The sequence below is a fragment of the Balaenoptera acutorostrata genome, chromosome 1 (genome assembly GCF_949987535.1).
Source record: "Balaenoptera acutorostrata chromosome 1, mBalAcu1.1, whole genome shotgun sequence".
Taxonomy (NCBI): Eukaryota; Metazoa; Chordata; class Mammalia; order Artiodactyla; family Balaenopteridae; genus Balaenoptera; species Balaenoptera acutorostrata.
The window spans coordinates 25,490,398-25,503,361 of NC_080064.1; the positions used below are offsets into that span (position 1 = coordinate 25,490,398).

General features: G+C 45.7%; 1 protein-coding gene and 1 non-coding gene across 7 annotated transcripts in view; both read right to left on the reverse strand.

Annotated features, from left to right (window-relative positions):
• The window catches only part of SPOCD1 (SPOC domain containing 1), a 45,460-nt gene extending 32,808 nt beyond the window's left edge, over window positions 1-12,652 (reverse strand). For 3 of the 6 annotated variants that reach the window (XM_057554036.1, XM_057554038.1, XM_057554027.1), the window contains exons 1-2: window positions 12,090-12,652; window positions 662-1,855 (exon numbers count right to left, since the gene is read on the reverse strand). In XM_057554036.1, coding sequence (XP_057410019.1) covers window positions 662-1,816 — 1,155 coding nt within the window. In that variant the 5' untranslated portion in view covers window positions 1,817-1,855; window positions 12,090-12,652. Of the gene's footprint in view, window positions 1-661; window positions 1,856-2,412; window positions 2,485-12,089 lie in introns of those variants that run through there. The other 3 variants (XM_007170586.2, XM_057554031.1, XM_028163583.2) reach the window with 3 other exon arrangements.
• On the reverse strand, window positions 5,576-5,647 carry TRNAK-UUU (transfer RNA lysine (anticodon UUU)). The gene has a single exon. It is a non-coding gene; the product is annotated as a tRNA-Lys (tRNA).
• Window positions 12,653-12,964: the final 312 nt, after the last annotated feature.

The following is a 12,964-nucleotide window of genomic DNA, read 5'->3' on the forward strand; positions in this document are numbered from 1 at the left end:
ATCCTGAAACCATCCCCTGACCCTGGTCCGTGGAAAAATTGTCTTCCACGTAACTGGTCCCTGGTGCCAGAAAGGTTAGGGACTGCTGCTCAAAACAACCCCATTGGGGCTTCCCTGGTGGCACAGTGGTTAAGAATCCGCCTGCCAATGCAGGGGACACGGGTTCCAGCCCTGGTCTGGGAAGATCCCACATGCCACGGAGCAACTAAGCCCGTGAGCCACAACTACTGAGCCCCCGTGCTGCAACTAATGAAGCCCACACGTCTAGAGCCCATGCTCCGCAACAAGAGAAGCCACCGCAATGAGAAGCCCGCTCACCTCAACAAAGAGTAGCCCCCGCACGCAGGTAGAGAAAGCCTGTGTGGAGCAACAAAGACCCAACACAGCCAAAAAAAAATAATAATAATAAAGTAAAATAAATTAAAAAAAATAAAGTATAGGATGTGGATGTGTGTAGGTTATATGCAAATATTATGAAGAAAAAAAAAAACCCCATTAAATTGGAATTAGTATTCCCTTTTTACAGATGAGGAAACAGGTTAAAAAATATTCCAGGGTCACTCAACAAGGAAGTGGGCAGAGATAAGCTTTCAATCCAGGACTCACTGACTCCAAAAGATAATGATGCCCTTCCTATCTCAACCTCTCAGACTCAACCTACCAGTTTGGGGCAGCCTCCTGGGCTGGATTCCTCTGCCTGGTCCTGGTTGGAGTCGTCCGGGCATCTGTCAGTGCCCTGGTCCTGGGCATGGGGCACCGGGCCCCTGCTCAACTGTTTAGCACACTTGGATCTTCTCCGCCCCATGGATGGGCCTGAGCTAGCCTTGCTGGCTACAGGCTGCAGGGCAGCAGCGAGTCCCTGTCCTGGCATCTCCCCAGACACTGGCTGAGCCTTGACCTCCAACTCCTCCTGGTTGTGTGAGGTGGCAGGGCCATCACCACCACCAGGCCCCACGATGTGCCTGGCTTCTTTCTGCTCTGTGGAAGCCTTTCCGGACACTCCCAGGCACAGTACAGGGCTCTGTGGAGAATCCCGGGCAGCTGGCTGAAGGGACTCGCCTCCACTGGGCAGTGGGGACCTGACAGGGTCACAGGGGCTGCCTGGCTGGGTCCCGCCCTCTGCAGTGGGCAAATATTCAAACTTCTCAACCCCTGAGGCATAGCTCATCCAACTTCCACCTGGATCTCCAGGCCCACACCCAGTGTCCTTGCAAGAGAGAGGACTGCAAGGGCCTCCCAAGGACTCCAAGTCAGCACCTTGGGGGGAGTCTCCCACAGACTGGGGTTTGTCCCCACCAGGGCTCTGACCAAGCCACAAGAAGCCATCAGCCCCCTCCTCCTCCTCTGAGGGGGCCTCAGACCTCCTGCTTTTCTTTCTTGTTCCCACGGACGCACTACAAAGATTCCTGGGCCAGCTTCCAGCTAAGATGTCGTGCATTGTAACCTGGAGCCTCTTGGAGGCCTGAGCCCTCCCGTGGGCAGGCACTGTGGGCGGCTGGATGTGGAGCCTGGGGCCGGGCACCGAATCCTGGCTCTCTCCCATAGCTTGCAGCCCCAGGACCACCTCGGCCTCCAGGCTAGTCCCAGGAGCACCCACTACCTGGGAGCTGGCATTTTGATGAGCCTCTTCCCTGAGGACCCTCTTCCTGCTGCCCACCCAAACTGGGGCCCCAGAGCTCTCTCCTGGCAGGCCTGGTGCCAGGCCTACCACGGAGCTGGTTTCTTCCATATCCTCCTGGAAAGGCCCACAGCTGTTGTGGAGACTGAGAACGGGGTCCTCTGTGCTGGAGCCCTCTGCAGCTGCCTCCTGAGACATGTCTGCCCACCGACAGGGGCCCACAGCAGAAGGCAGGCTCTGTGAGGAGACAGAAAGGGACTTCATCACGGAGAGTCTGACCCGCCAGCCCACTCAGGACACCAGGCCAGTGGGAACCTGGGAGGCAGCCGCCCTTACAGGTGGCACCTCCAGGGCACCCAGGTACCACTGATGTAAGCACCCCAGGTGAGGGAGGGGAGGCCTGTCTCCAAGCAGGGTTGCGCTACGGCCACCTTTAAGGTCTTCCCCTCTCTGAGAGTTCACACTTTTGCTTAAATGGGCCATAATAACAGCAGTTATCATTTATTAATTAGTTACTTCTGTGCATTATTTCATTTCATGCTGGCAGCCACAGGTGAGGAAACTGAAATTCAGTGACTTGCGCAAGGACACGCGCAGATAAGAAGTGGAAGAGCCGGGATTCTCTCCCCAACAGAAAGCCCAGCCCTAAACCACTCTGAACCAAGCAGACACTAACGAAGTTAATTCCCATCACCCTGACCGCCCCCGCCTCACATCGGGCCGGGTCTGACAGACACTCCAGTCAGGTTCCCAGGCCTGACCCGGCAGTCCCCCACCGGCCCACACGCTCTCACCTGGGGTCTCTGGGCTCCACCTCTCGGGGTTCCACCCCCAACTGTAAAGGGCCTGAGAACACGTGAGGCGGGCAGCCCTGAGGGAGGGATGGGGGCGGAGTCTGTTGATACGCAAAGGGCGGTACCCCATGCGTGCTGGCGTCCCTGTTCCGGCAGAGGGCGCTCTCCCCCACCGAGGGCTTCCCGGAGGAGGTGCCTGGTGACGAAGGACCTTGAATGCCTGCCTGCCTGCCTGCCTGCCTGCCTGCCTGAGAGTTTAAACTTGATCATAAGGCGATGGGGAGTTACTGAAACTGCCTGAACCTCTAGAGGAATGTCAGAATCAGATCTAGATTTTTGCTCAATTATTTATTTTAATTATTGTTATCTCAAATATAATTCATATAGATGAAAATGCACACCCGATGCAATGCCCAACAGAGAGATTAGAAATAAAAAGCTAAAAATGTCGTCTCACTCCCCCAACTCTTGGGAGCAACCTTCCTTTCTTTCTTTCCTTCTTTCTTTCTTTCTTTTTTTAAAATTCATATAACGATGAATAATATACTCATGCCTCTATTACTTGGTTTATTAATGTTAACAGTATCTACTGACTACCTGCTGTGTGATTTCATTAATCAACTTTTCCCCCTTTCTCCTCCCAGTTTTTGTTTTTATATTTATCTTTTTTTTTTTTTGGCTGTGTTGGGTCTTCGTTTCTGTGCGAGGGCTTTCTCCAGTTGCGGCAAGCGGGGGGCCACTCTTCATCGCGGTGCGCGGGCCTCTCACTGTCACGGCCTCTCTTGTTGCGGAGCACAGGCTCCAGACGCGCAGGCTCAGAAATTGTGGCTCACGGGCCCAGTTGCTCCGCGGCACGTGGGATCTTCCCAGACCAGGGCTCGAACCCGTGTCCCCTGCATTGGCAGGCGGATTCTCAACCACTGCACCATCAGGGAAGCCCTTTTTTTTTTTTTTTCCATTGGTTGCTGTTACAGTCTTCCCTCTGTATGGGGGATTCGGTTCCCCAACCCCCAAGCACACCAAAATTCCCGAATGCTCAAGTTCCTTATATCAAATGGCACAGAATTTGTATATAACCTATGTACCTCTTCCCAAATACTTTGCCGTCTCTAGATTATTTATAATACCTCGTAGAATGTAAATGCTGTGTAAATATTTAGCATGTGCCCAGCAAATTCAAGTTTTGCTTTTGGGGACTTTCTTGAAATTTTTTAAAAAATATTTTCCATCTGAGGTTGGTTGAATCCAGATCTGGAACCAGAACATATGGAGGGTCAACTGTATCAGTTTAAATAATAGTCTTAAATATCTGTTTCTTCTTTAGATTGTATCTCTTGACTCTCCTGTGTGAAATGAATAATTTCCCTTGATTTCCCCTCCTTGCTTCTGCCTTCCTCCATCAACTCAACCTTAACTTTTGCTTTAAGGTTGTTAGCATGTACATTCTCTCTTGTAAACATAATTCAGTTTGCCATACTTTGCCTGTATGTATTTCTTAACATTGAAAACCAAATGACATTTATATCATTATGACTATGTAAATACTTTCATTTCAGAACCAGGGATTTGATAGACCTCACTGAGAGGGAGATGGAATTCCCCAGCACTAAACCTGTGACATGTGAGGCTGAGAAGCTTCCAGGTCAATGAATTACTACACCCAGTTAGAATGAATACATTTCGATATATATAGATTAACATGGATGTATCTCAAAGACATAATGTTGAATTAAAAAAGCAAATGTTAGTGAGCGAAACTGAGTGCTGGGTATATGAAAACTCTCTATACTAATCTTCAATATTTTTCTTTAAATCTAAAACTCTTCTAGAAGATAAATTTTAATTAAAAAAAAAAAAGGAAGTTGTAGTTTGATCCATATTGAAAACTCTTATGATATGGCTGCCAGGGTCACAAATGAGGTAAGAGTTGAGATTGGATGTCACCAATGACCACAATTACTGCTCTAAAGAAAAAACTTTTTGGAGTGAGATGACCTCCCACTATGGAATGTCCTGGCCATGATGGCAGAGACGTGGACCAGGGCCCCTAAGACAAAGTGGACTGTTATTCTGGTGCATTCAGTTAATGGATGTCTCCCATCACTGGGCAAAGAAAGGGGGAGTGAAGGTACCACGTGGCATAGAGGATAAAAGGACAATGGTGGCTAATACAAATAGTGCTACTTCAAGCCAGGGACTGGTCTAAATCCTTAACCTATATTAATCCTATGTTTACCTCTTTTAATTTACCTATATTAATTCTTACACCAAGTCTAAGAGGTAAATACTGTTATTATCCCGATTTCATTTTTTAAAATGTACTTATTTTTATTATTGATTTTATTTTTGGCTGCGTTGGGTCTTCGTTGCTGGGCGCAGGCTTTCTCTAGTTGCGGTGAGCAGTGGCTACTCTTCGTTGCGGTGCGCGGGCTTCTCATTGCGGTGTCTTCTCTTGTTGCGGAGCACGGGCTCTAGGCGCGCGGGCTTCGGTAGTTGTGGCTCGCGGGCTCTAGAGCGCAGGCTCAGTAGTGGCGCATGGGCTTAGTTGCTCCGCGGCATGTGGGATCTTCCCGGACCAGGGCTCGAACCCGTGTCCCCTGCATTGGCAGGCGGATTCGTAACCACTGGGCCACCAGGGAAGTCCCTAGATTTTCTACTCCTTATAACATTTGGTGAAATTCATTGGAAAATTATATGGTGCCATTTGGTGAATGAGACATTTTACTACTACTTTGATTTATTTAAATGACTATTGGTTTGTTCAGTTCTATTTGTTTTTGAAACAATTTTAGTAATTTATATTTTCCTAAAATTTGTCCATTTTATCAAGGGTTTCAAATTTAATGGCACAAAGTTGTCCATAGTATTCCATGATTCAAAAGACCTCTGTTGTATCAGAGTTATATTCCCCTTTTCATTCCTAATAATGTTTATTTGGGCTTGTTCTCTTTCTCTCTCTCCTGATCAGTCTTTCTAGGGTGTTTTTCAAAGAATTAGACTTTTGTTTTGTTTGTTATCTCTGTTTTTTTGTTGTTGTTGTTGTCATTATATATATACATACATATATTTATTCATATATATATATATATATATATATATATATATATTTTTTTTTTTTTTTTTTTTTTTTTTTGGCCGCACCACACAGCTTGTGGGATCTTAGTTCCCCAACCAGGGATTGAACCTGGGCCCCAGCAGCAAAAGTGCCGAGTCCTAACCACTGGACCGCCAGGGAATTTCCGTTGTCATTATATTTTCTACTTCCTTATCTTCTGCTCTTTCTTTCATTACTTGATTTCTTCAACTTCCTTTGGTTTACTATTGTTCTTTTAATTCCTTCTTAACCTGAACCTTCAGCTCATTTTAAAAACTATTTTTATTCATAATTAATTCATTTAATGCTATACATTCTTCTCTAAGTACTTCTTTAGCTGCATCCTACAAGCCCTCATAGGTAATGGTGATGCTTTTTCGTCATTCAGCTATAAGAATTTTATAATTTGTTATAATTTACTCTCTTATTCATGGATAATTTAGAAGTTTATGGGTGCATTTAGGGTTCAAATAAATGAAAAAATTAAAGCTACCTGTTATTATTGAAAATAAATGTAATTTTACTGCATTGTGATGAGATAAAGCGGTATATAATGCTGACTTTGAGAAATGTTTAAGATTTCCTTTGTGAGCCGTTAATATTTGTTGTGTGCTTCAACTACTGAGCCCGAGTGCCACAACTACTGAAGCCCACACGCCTAGAGCCTGTGCTCCGAAGCAAGAGAAGCCACCGCAATGAGAAGCCCGCGCACCTAAACAAAGACCCAATGCAACCAAAAATAAACAAATAAATAAAAATAAAATAAAATAAAATTTAAAAATATTTGTGTGCTTGAAATAATGTAAACTCTCAGTTTAATGGTGTAAGCTTTTCTTGCCTCTTTATATATTAAAGGTTTATAACCACATTTTCAAATCCATAGTAATCTATAGCAATCTGAATCTGTAGAAATCAGCGTTCAGTGCACAAGACAGAGAAACCACTCCAGGTATTTTAAGCAAAATGAACATTAAGTTTTTACAGAGTCATTGGAAGGGCTGTAGGAGTGCACTTGAGGTTGGGTCTCTGGGATGCTATCTATCCCTAGAACCACGTTTACGATACACTGTTGTAACAAGCCAAAGAGTGGGACACAAGCACTGCCAACACTGACACTGCTTCCTAACATTCACAAAACCAGAGGCCAGTCATTGACACAGAAAAACTCGATGGCTCTAGGATTGTGCTTGTAAGCAATAACAGCCCAAGGAAAAGGACAATGATCTCTGCCTCTCATCCACCTTCTAGATCTTGCACTGTGGCACCAAGTGGTGGAAACTAATCCACATCTGGAACACTAGCTGTGAGAGACTCTGGGAAACAGTTTTTAGCTTTCCAGCCTCTGCACACTAGGGTGTGGGAATAGATGCCGAGTGAGTCCTTCCACATTTTCCTCTATAATATATTAATTTTTCATCTACTTGATCTATCAATTTCTGAGAGGTGTGTTTTTAAATCTCACACTATTATTGTAGACTTGTCAATTTCTCCCTTTACTTCAGTACGTTCCTGCTTTATATACCTCAAAACACTTTTTAAAGTACATACAAATTCATAAATAATTTTAAATCTTTTTGGTAGATTATAACTTTCATCAGTGTCAAATGTTCTTCTTTCTTCCTATTAATGTTATTTTGCTTTAATTCAGTTTTTCTGATATTAATATGAATACATTTTTGCCTTTCAGTCAGTATTTACCTGGTGTAATTTTTCTATTATTTTCAACCTTTATGTGTAGTTTTGCTTTTCACTATTCGTCTTGTAAACGGCATATAGTTAGGCTTTAAAAATCCAATCAGAGCCTCTTTGTCTCCCATTAGTGTGTTTTACCTATTCATATGATTGGGACGATGGATATATTTGGTCTTATTTCTACCATTGCTCTTTATGCTTTCTTATCGTGAATTCCCTGCTTTCTTTTTATTCCTTTTTGCCTTCTTTAGGACTTGTCAAATTATACTTACCCCCTTTATTTTCCTCCACCAGATTGGAAATTATATTTTCCTACTTCTAGTCTTTAACATTTACCCTTACATTTATAACATATGAACTTTCATTTATATTTATCCAAGAAAGTCTACATTGACATTTTTGTTCTTCTCCCGAGTAAGACAATTTCCTTTAACATGATTTCACCCCTCCTAAAACATCTCCATTTCTTTGCTATTTTAATTTCACCCTTTTTTCCCTTTCTTTGAAGACGTATAAAATTATTCTTTAACTTTTTTACGGTCAATACTTACTTCAATTTATCACCAGGATTTACTTTTTTTTTTTTTTTTTTTTCCTCTCGGATGCTTCTTGCATTAAACCCATAGAAGTGAAACTAGAGATGGAGTAACCACATGGGAGGATGCAGACAGGATCCAGGCGTCAGATGGTTTCTTTAGAAAATATCTATTGAACATTCGCTATGAGTCAGGACTTTCTGTATATTATCTCATTTAATATTCTCATCAGCTCTATAAGGCATCATTATTCACTTTTTACAGAAGAGGAAAGCTGAGGTTCAAGTAGGTGAAGTAACTTCCCTAGGATCATGCAAGATCTGGAGAGAAGTAGAGCTGGTAGTTCAACTTCAAGTCCAACTCCAAGGAAAGAGTATTTTGGTTTCTGGGAGGGTTTTTTTCCCCCTGCTAATAAGTCATTTCTCTTGGAATAATTTTAGGCTCCCAGAAAAGTTACAAACATAATATAATACATAATTAGGTTTATCATAGTCATTGAGTATATAGTACACATTCTCATCACTGGTCCATACAAGGCCTCCTTTAAATTGCTTATGAATTTATGTATTTATTTTAATAATATAAAACAATCCATGGAGCCACTGCCCAATACGAAAAATAAAACACTGATGAGAACTTGCATCTACAGTCTGGTCCTCCACACTTCAATCCACCCAAAGTGAATTTGAATCCTGTGTTCAGCGTTCTCTTGCTTTCTTTTTTATGTAGTTTTATCAAATCTATATCTATTTCCCAAAAGTATATTTTTTTCTAGTATTCAATTTTTATAAAAAGGGTACCATGTTGAGTGTGATATTTGGTGATATACTTTTATTTTAATTTATTAATTTATTTATTTTTGGCTGCGTTGGGTCTTTGTTGCTGCGCACGGGCTTTCTCTAGTTACAGTGAGTGGGGGCTACTCTTCGTCGCGGCGCGCAGGCTTCTCACTGTGGTGGCTTCTCTTGTTATGGAGCGCGGGCTCTGGGGCGCGGGCTTCCGTAGTTGTGGCACGTGGGCTCAGTAGTTGTGGCGCACTGGCTTAGTTGCTCCGCAGCATGTGGGATCTTCCCAGACCAGGGCTCGAACCTGTGTCCCTTGCACTGGCAGGCATATTCTTAACTACTGCGCCACAAGGGAAGCCCCTGGTGATATACTTTTTTTTATATATAAATTTATTTATTTTATTTAATTATTTTTAGCTGGGTTGGGTCTTTGTTGCCGCGCATGGGCTTTCTTTAGTTGCAGTGAGCAGGGCTACTCTTCGTTGTGGTGCGCAGGCTTCTCAATGTGGTGGCTTCTCTTTGTTGTGGAGCACGGGCTCTAGGCGTGCGGGCTTCAGTAGTTGTGGCATGCGGGCTCAGTAGTTGTGGCTCTTGGGCTCTAGAGCGCAGGCTCAGTAGTTGTGGCGCACAGGCTTAGTTGCTCCGCGGCATGTGGGATCTTCCCTGACCAGGGCTCGAACCTGTGTCCCCTGCATTGGCAGGCAGATTCTTAACCACTGTGTCACCAGGGAAGTCCCCCTGGTGATATACTTTTATCACTCAAAATTATGTTGCTAAATTCCATCCAGACTGTTGCATTTAACCTTACTGCATTCATTTTGACTGCTGTATAATACTCCATTGTATGTTATTCTAGAATTTCTGTGTCTGTTCTCCTGCCAGTGCTTTTGTGCCAACAGGAACATTCTTGTATCTCCTGATGTACATGGTAAGATTATCTCTTGAATATGAAGATAGGAGTGGAATTGCTGGGTCACAGCTGTCTTAGTTTGGGTCCCCTAAAGCAGAGCCTGAGACAAAAGGGATGCTGATAATTTATTTGAGGAGTCATGCCAGGAAGCAGGAGAGAGTGAGACAGGGAAGGAGGAAAATACAACGTAAGGGAGAAATATTGAGGTGACTGCTAGGGGCTGGTTCCCAGAATTGTGGGCCTGAAGGATGGACAGCAGGGGCATTTATCTGCAGGTTCCTGAGCCCCATTGATCAAGGGATGCCCCTGGGATGTTAACTTCCTTACATTTCTAGGCTGTGCTTGTGGATGGGCTGAGTGCTGCCACCCCCAGCCACCCAGTGGAGAAAACCCTGGGCAGAAAACAGAAAAATGTGTACCTATGCTGTGTGGGGAGCTGTCAGCACACGTGAGTCCTGAGCTGGGTCGAAGGGGATTACAGCTGTGGCTTAAAGGTGAACTAAGGGGATGTGACACTGGCACCAGAGGCGACTACTAGATAGGATGGGTGAATGTTGGAGTTTACACACTAATGCCTGACTGTGTTCCTAAGTAGTTGCGCCAACTTACACTCCCACCACCAACGTGGGAGAAACCCAGTGACTCTGCATCCTAACAGTGCCGTTTTCTCGCTTCTTAATGACCGCTTTCTTTTTTTTTTAATTTTATTTTATTTTATTGAAGTACAGTTGACTTACAATGTTGTGTTTATTTCTGCTGTACAGCAAAGTGACTCAGTTATACATATATATACATTCTTTTTCATATTCTTTTCCATTATATTTTATCACAGGATATTGGATATAGTTCCCTGTGCTATACAGTAGGACCTTGTTGTTTACCCATTCTATATATAATAGTTTGCATCTGCTAATCCCAAACTCCCAATCCATCCCTCCCCCAACCCCCTCCCCCTTGGCAACCACAACTCTGTTCTCTATGTCTGTCAGTCTGTTTCTGTTTCGTAGATAAGTTCATTTGGGTTAATGACCACTTTCTAATTCTTAGTAGCCTGCCTCTCTCTCTCTTTCTCTCTCTCTCTCTCTCTCTCTCTCTCCTTCTTCTTTCTTTCCTGCGATAAGTATTTTTTTGGGGGGCATATATTTCCTTTACATTTTTAAGGAAAAACAAATCTTTTATTTTTTCAAGGAGTAGTTTATCTGTTGAGAGTGTCAATTGCCTGGGACTTCCCTGGTGGTTCAGTGGGTAAGACTCTGCGCTCCCAATGCAGGGGGCCCGGGTTCGATCCCTGGTCGGGGAAATAGATCCCGCATGCATGCTGCAACTAAGAGTCTGCATGCCGCAACTAAGACCCGGCGCAGCCCAAAATAAATAATAATTTTAAAAAAAAGAGAGTGTCAATTGCTACAGAAGAACCTGAAAATATAAAGACTAAGAAAAGGCCCAGCGTATCACTTGTATGTGGAATTGAAAGTATGACACAAATGAACTTATTTACGAAACAGAAACAGACTCCCACACACATAGAAAACAAACTTATGGTTACCAAAGGGGAAAGGGGGTGGGGGAGGGATAAATTAGGAGTTTGGGATTAGCAGATACAAACTACTATATATAAAGTAAACAACAGGGCCCTACTGTATAGCACAGGGAACTATAGTCAATATCCTGTAATAAACCATAATGGGGAAAAGAAAAAAAAGAAAGAATGGGCCCATCATGAAGCCCGGGGGGTATTGGTGACTCCAGCAGGAGTGGCTGGGGTGGGTGTGCGGGTGAGAGGTGAGGGTTGAGTTGATCAAAACTCAGAGGGATAAGGGGTGGGGTGACAGAAGGGAACCAAGCTGGCAGTTTGATAGCAAAAGGAAGGAGAGGATTGCAAGGTCAAGGGGAGAGGATTTCCAGAAAAGGGAGCATTGAGTTTACAGCCAAGTGAGAAGGAAGCAGGGAAGAGGGGATGACGGAGATGCAGGAGCAAGGGGCTGCCTCAGTATTTAGAACACGTGGGCAGTACAGCTCTCTCCTCTTGCGCAAAGGGCACTGACTTTGGAGCCAGCCAGATGTAGGTTCAAATCCCAGGGCTGCCATTAGTGAGAGGGCGGCAATGCACCTGGCAGAGTGACGCGAGGAGCACCTAGACCAGTAGCTACTCAACACTTGGTGGTTCTTTCCCTCCCTTCCCCCTCCCAAAGTGTCTGAGGCCCAGTCTGGATTGGCAAGCTGGGAGGTGACACTTGGCTGAGTGGGCTGCAGGGCCGGAAATTCCATGCATCGGAGGAAGGGAAGGGGATGGGGAGAGCTGAGGCCTGGAGCCCAGATGCGAAGAAACAAAGGGGCTCCTGAGAATCAGGGAGAGACAGAGCGCTGATGGAGGAGGCCGAGGTGCTGCTCATATGGCAGGGAAGTTGCCACTGATTGAGGGCTCCGGGGCTGGGCCTTCCTGGCTGGGCACCAGCCGAGTGAGTAGATGTGGAGTCCTGACACAAAGGGCTTTGTCCTCCCTGCCCAAGAGGTGCCATCTCCACTCCCAGCCTCTAGGCAGCCGCTGTGGCCCATGCTGGGTTCCTGCCCCACCTGGTCCTCCTCCAACATCCCCCTCCCAGTGTCCTGGGGTCCATCCACTGAGTCCTCCCAGCCAGAAACCTGGAAGTCAGACTTACCTCTCATCAGCCATAAGGTCTATCAATTCCACCTCTCCCTCTGCTTTTCCCAGCAGTTCCCAGGGTTGGGGGCCTTCCTGGGGCACCAGGCAGCTCTCATCTGGCAGGATTCCCTCCAGTCAATTACTCAACAGGCTGGGCCTTGGCTCTGCTGTTTCCCTCTGGCTACCACACTGGATTCCACTATGGATTCATCTAGGGGGAAGCTCAGTCTTCACTCCCTGAGATGAGCTGATTTTTGTAAATTGGCTTCTCCAGCAGCTGGGGAGGGCCAGAGAGGACGAAGTTCATTTTCCATGGATGCCTTTGTGCACTTTCTTCCACCTGGCTTCACAAGCTGTGGGACCCAGGGAATGAAGGGACTGATCTGGACCACACTGAGCAGCCAGGAGGCGAGCCCCTGGAGGGAGAAGTCACTGGGAACTAAGCTTCCCCGGAGGCACCCCCTGCACGGCCAGTTCCGGGCCAGCTCCTGCCAGCCAGCAGCAGCAGTACTGCTGTGCACTGCACGCTCCAGCCCCAGAGATCTTCAGCAGAAGGCAGCGGGGCTGCTCGCTCATAGATCACCGTGCTGTACCCTCCACCGAGCCCGGCCTGGATGGGCCTCTGGCTCAACATCGCTCCGCCTCCCAGGTTCCCTGATTTGCTGAAGGACATGTTCCAGGTTGTTGACTCATGAACTGGAAAACCAGAAGCAGACCCTCTGGGCCCCAGGCAAGAGGCTCCAGAACACAAGTATGCAGCTCCTCGTCCTGAGGCTTGGTCTCGTCTGAAGGTGGAGATACACCACTGTATCTCAGGACTCTGCTGAGGCTGCCAGCTGCCTGGACCCCAGCCCCAGGGACCTCCTCTAGGCACTTTTGCTCCTCTGACTC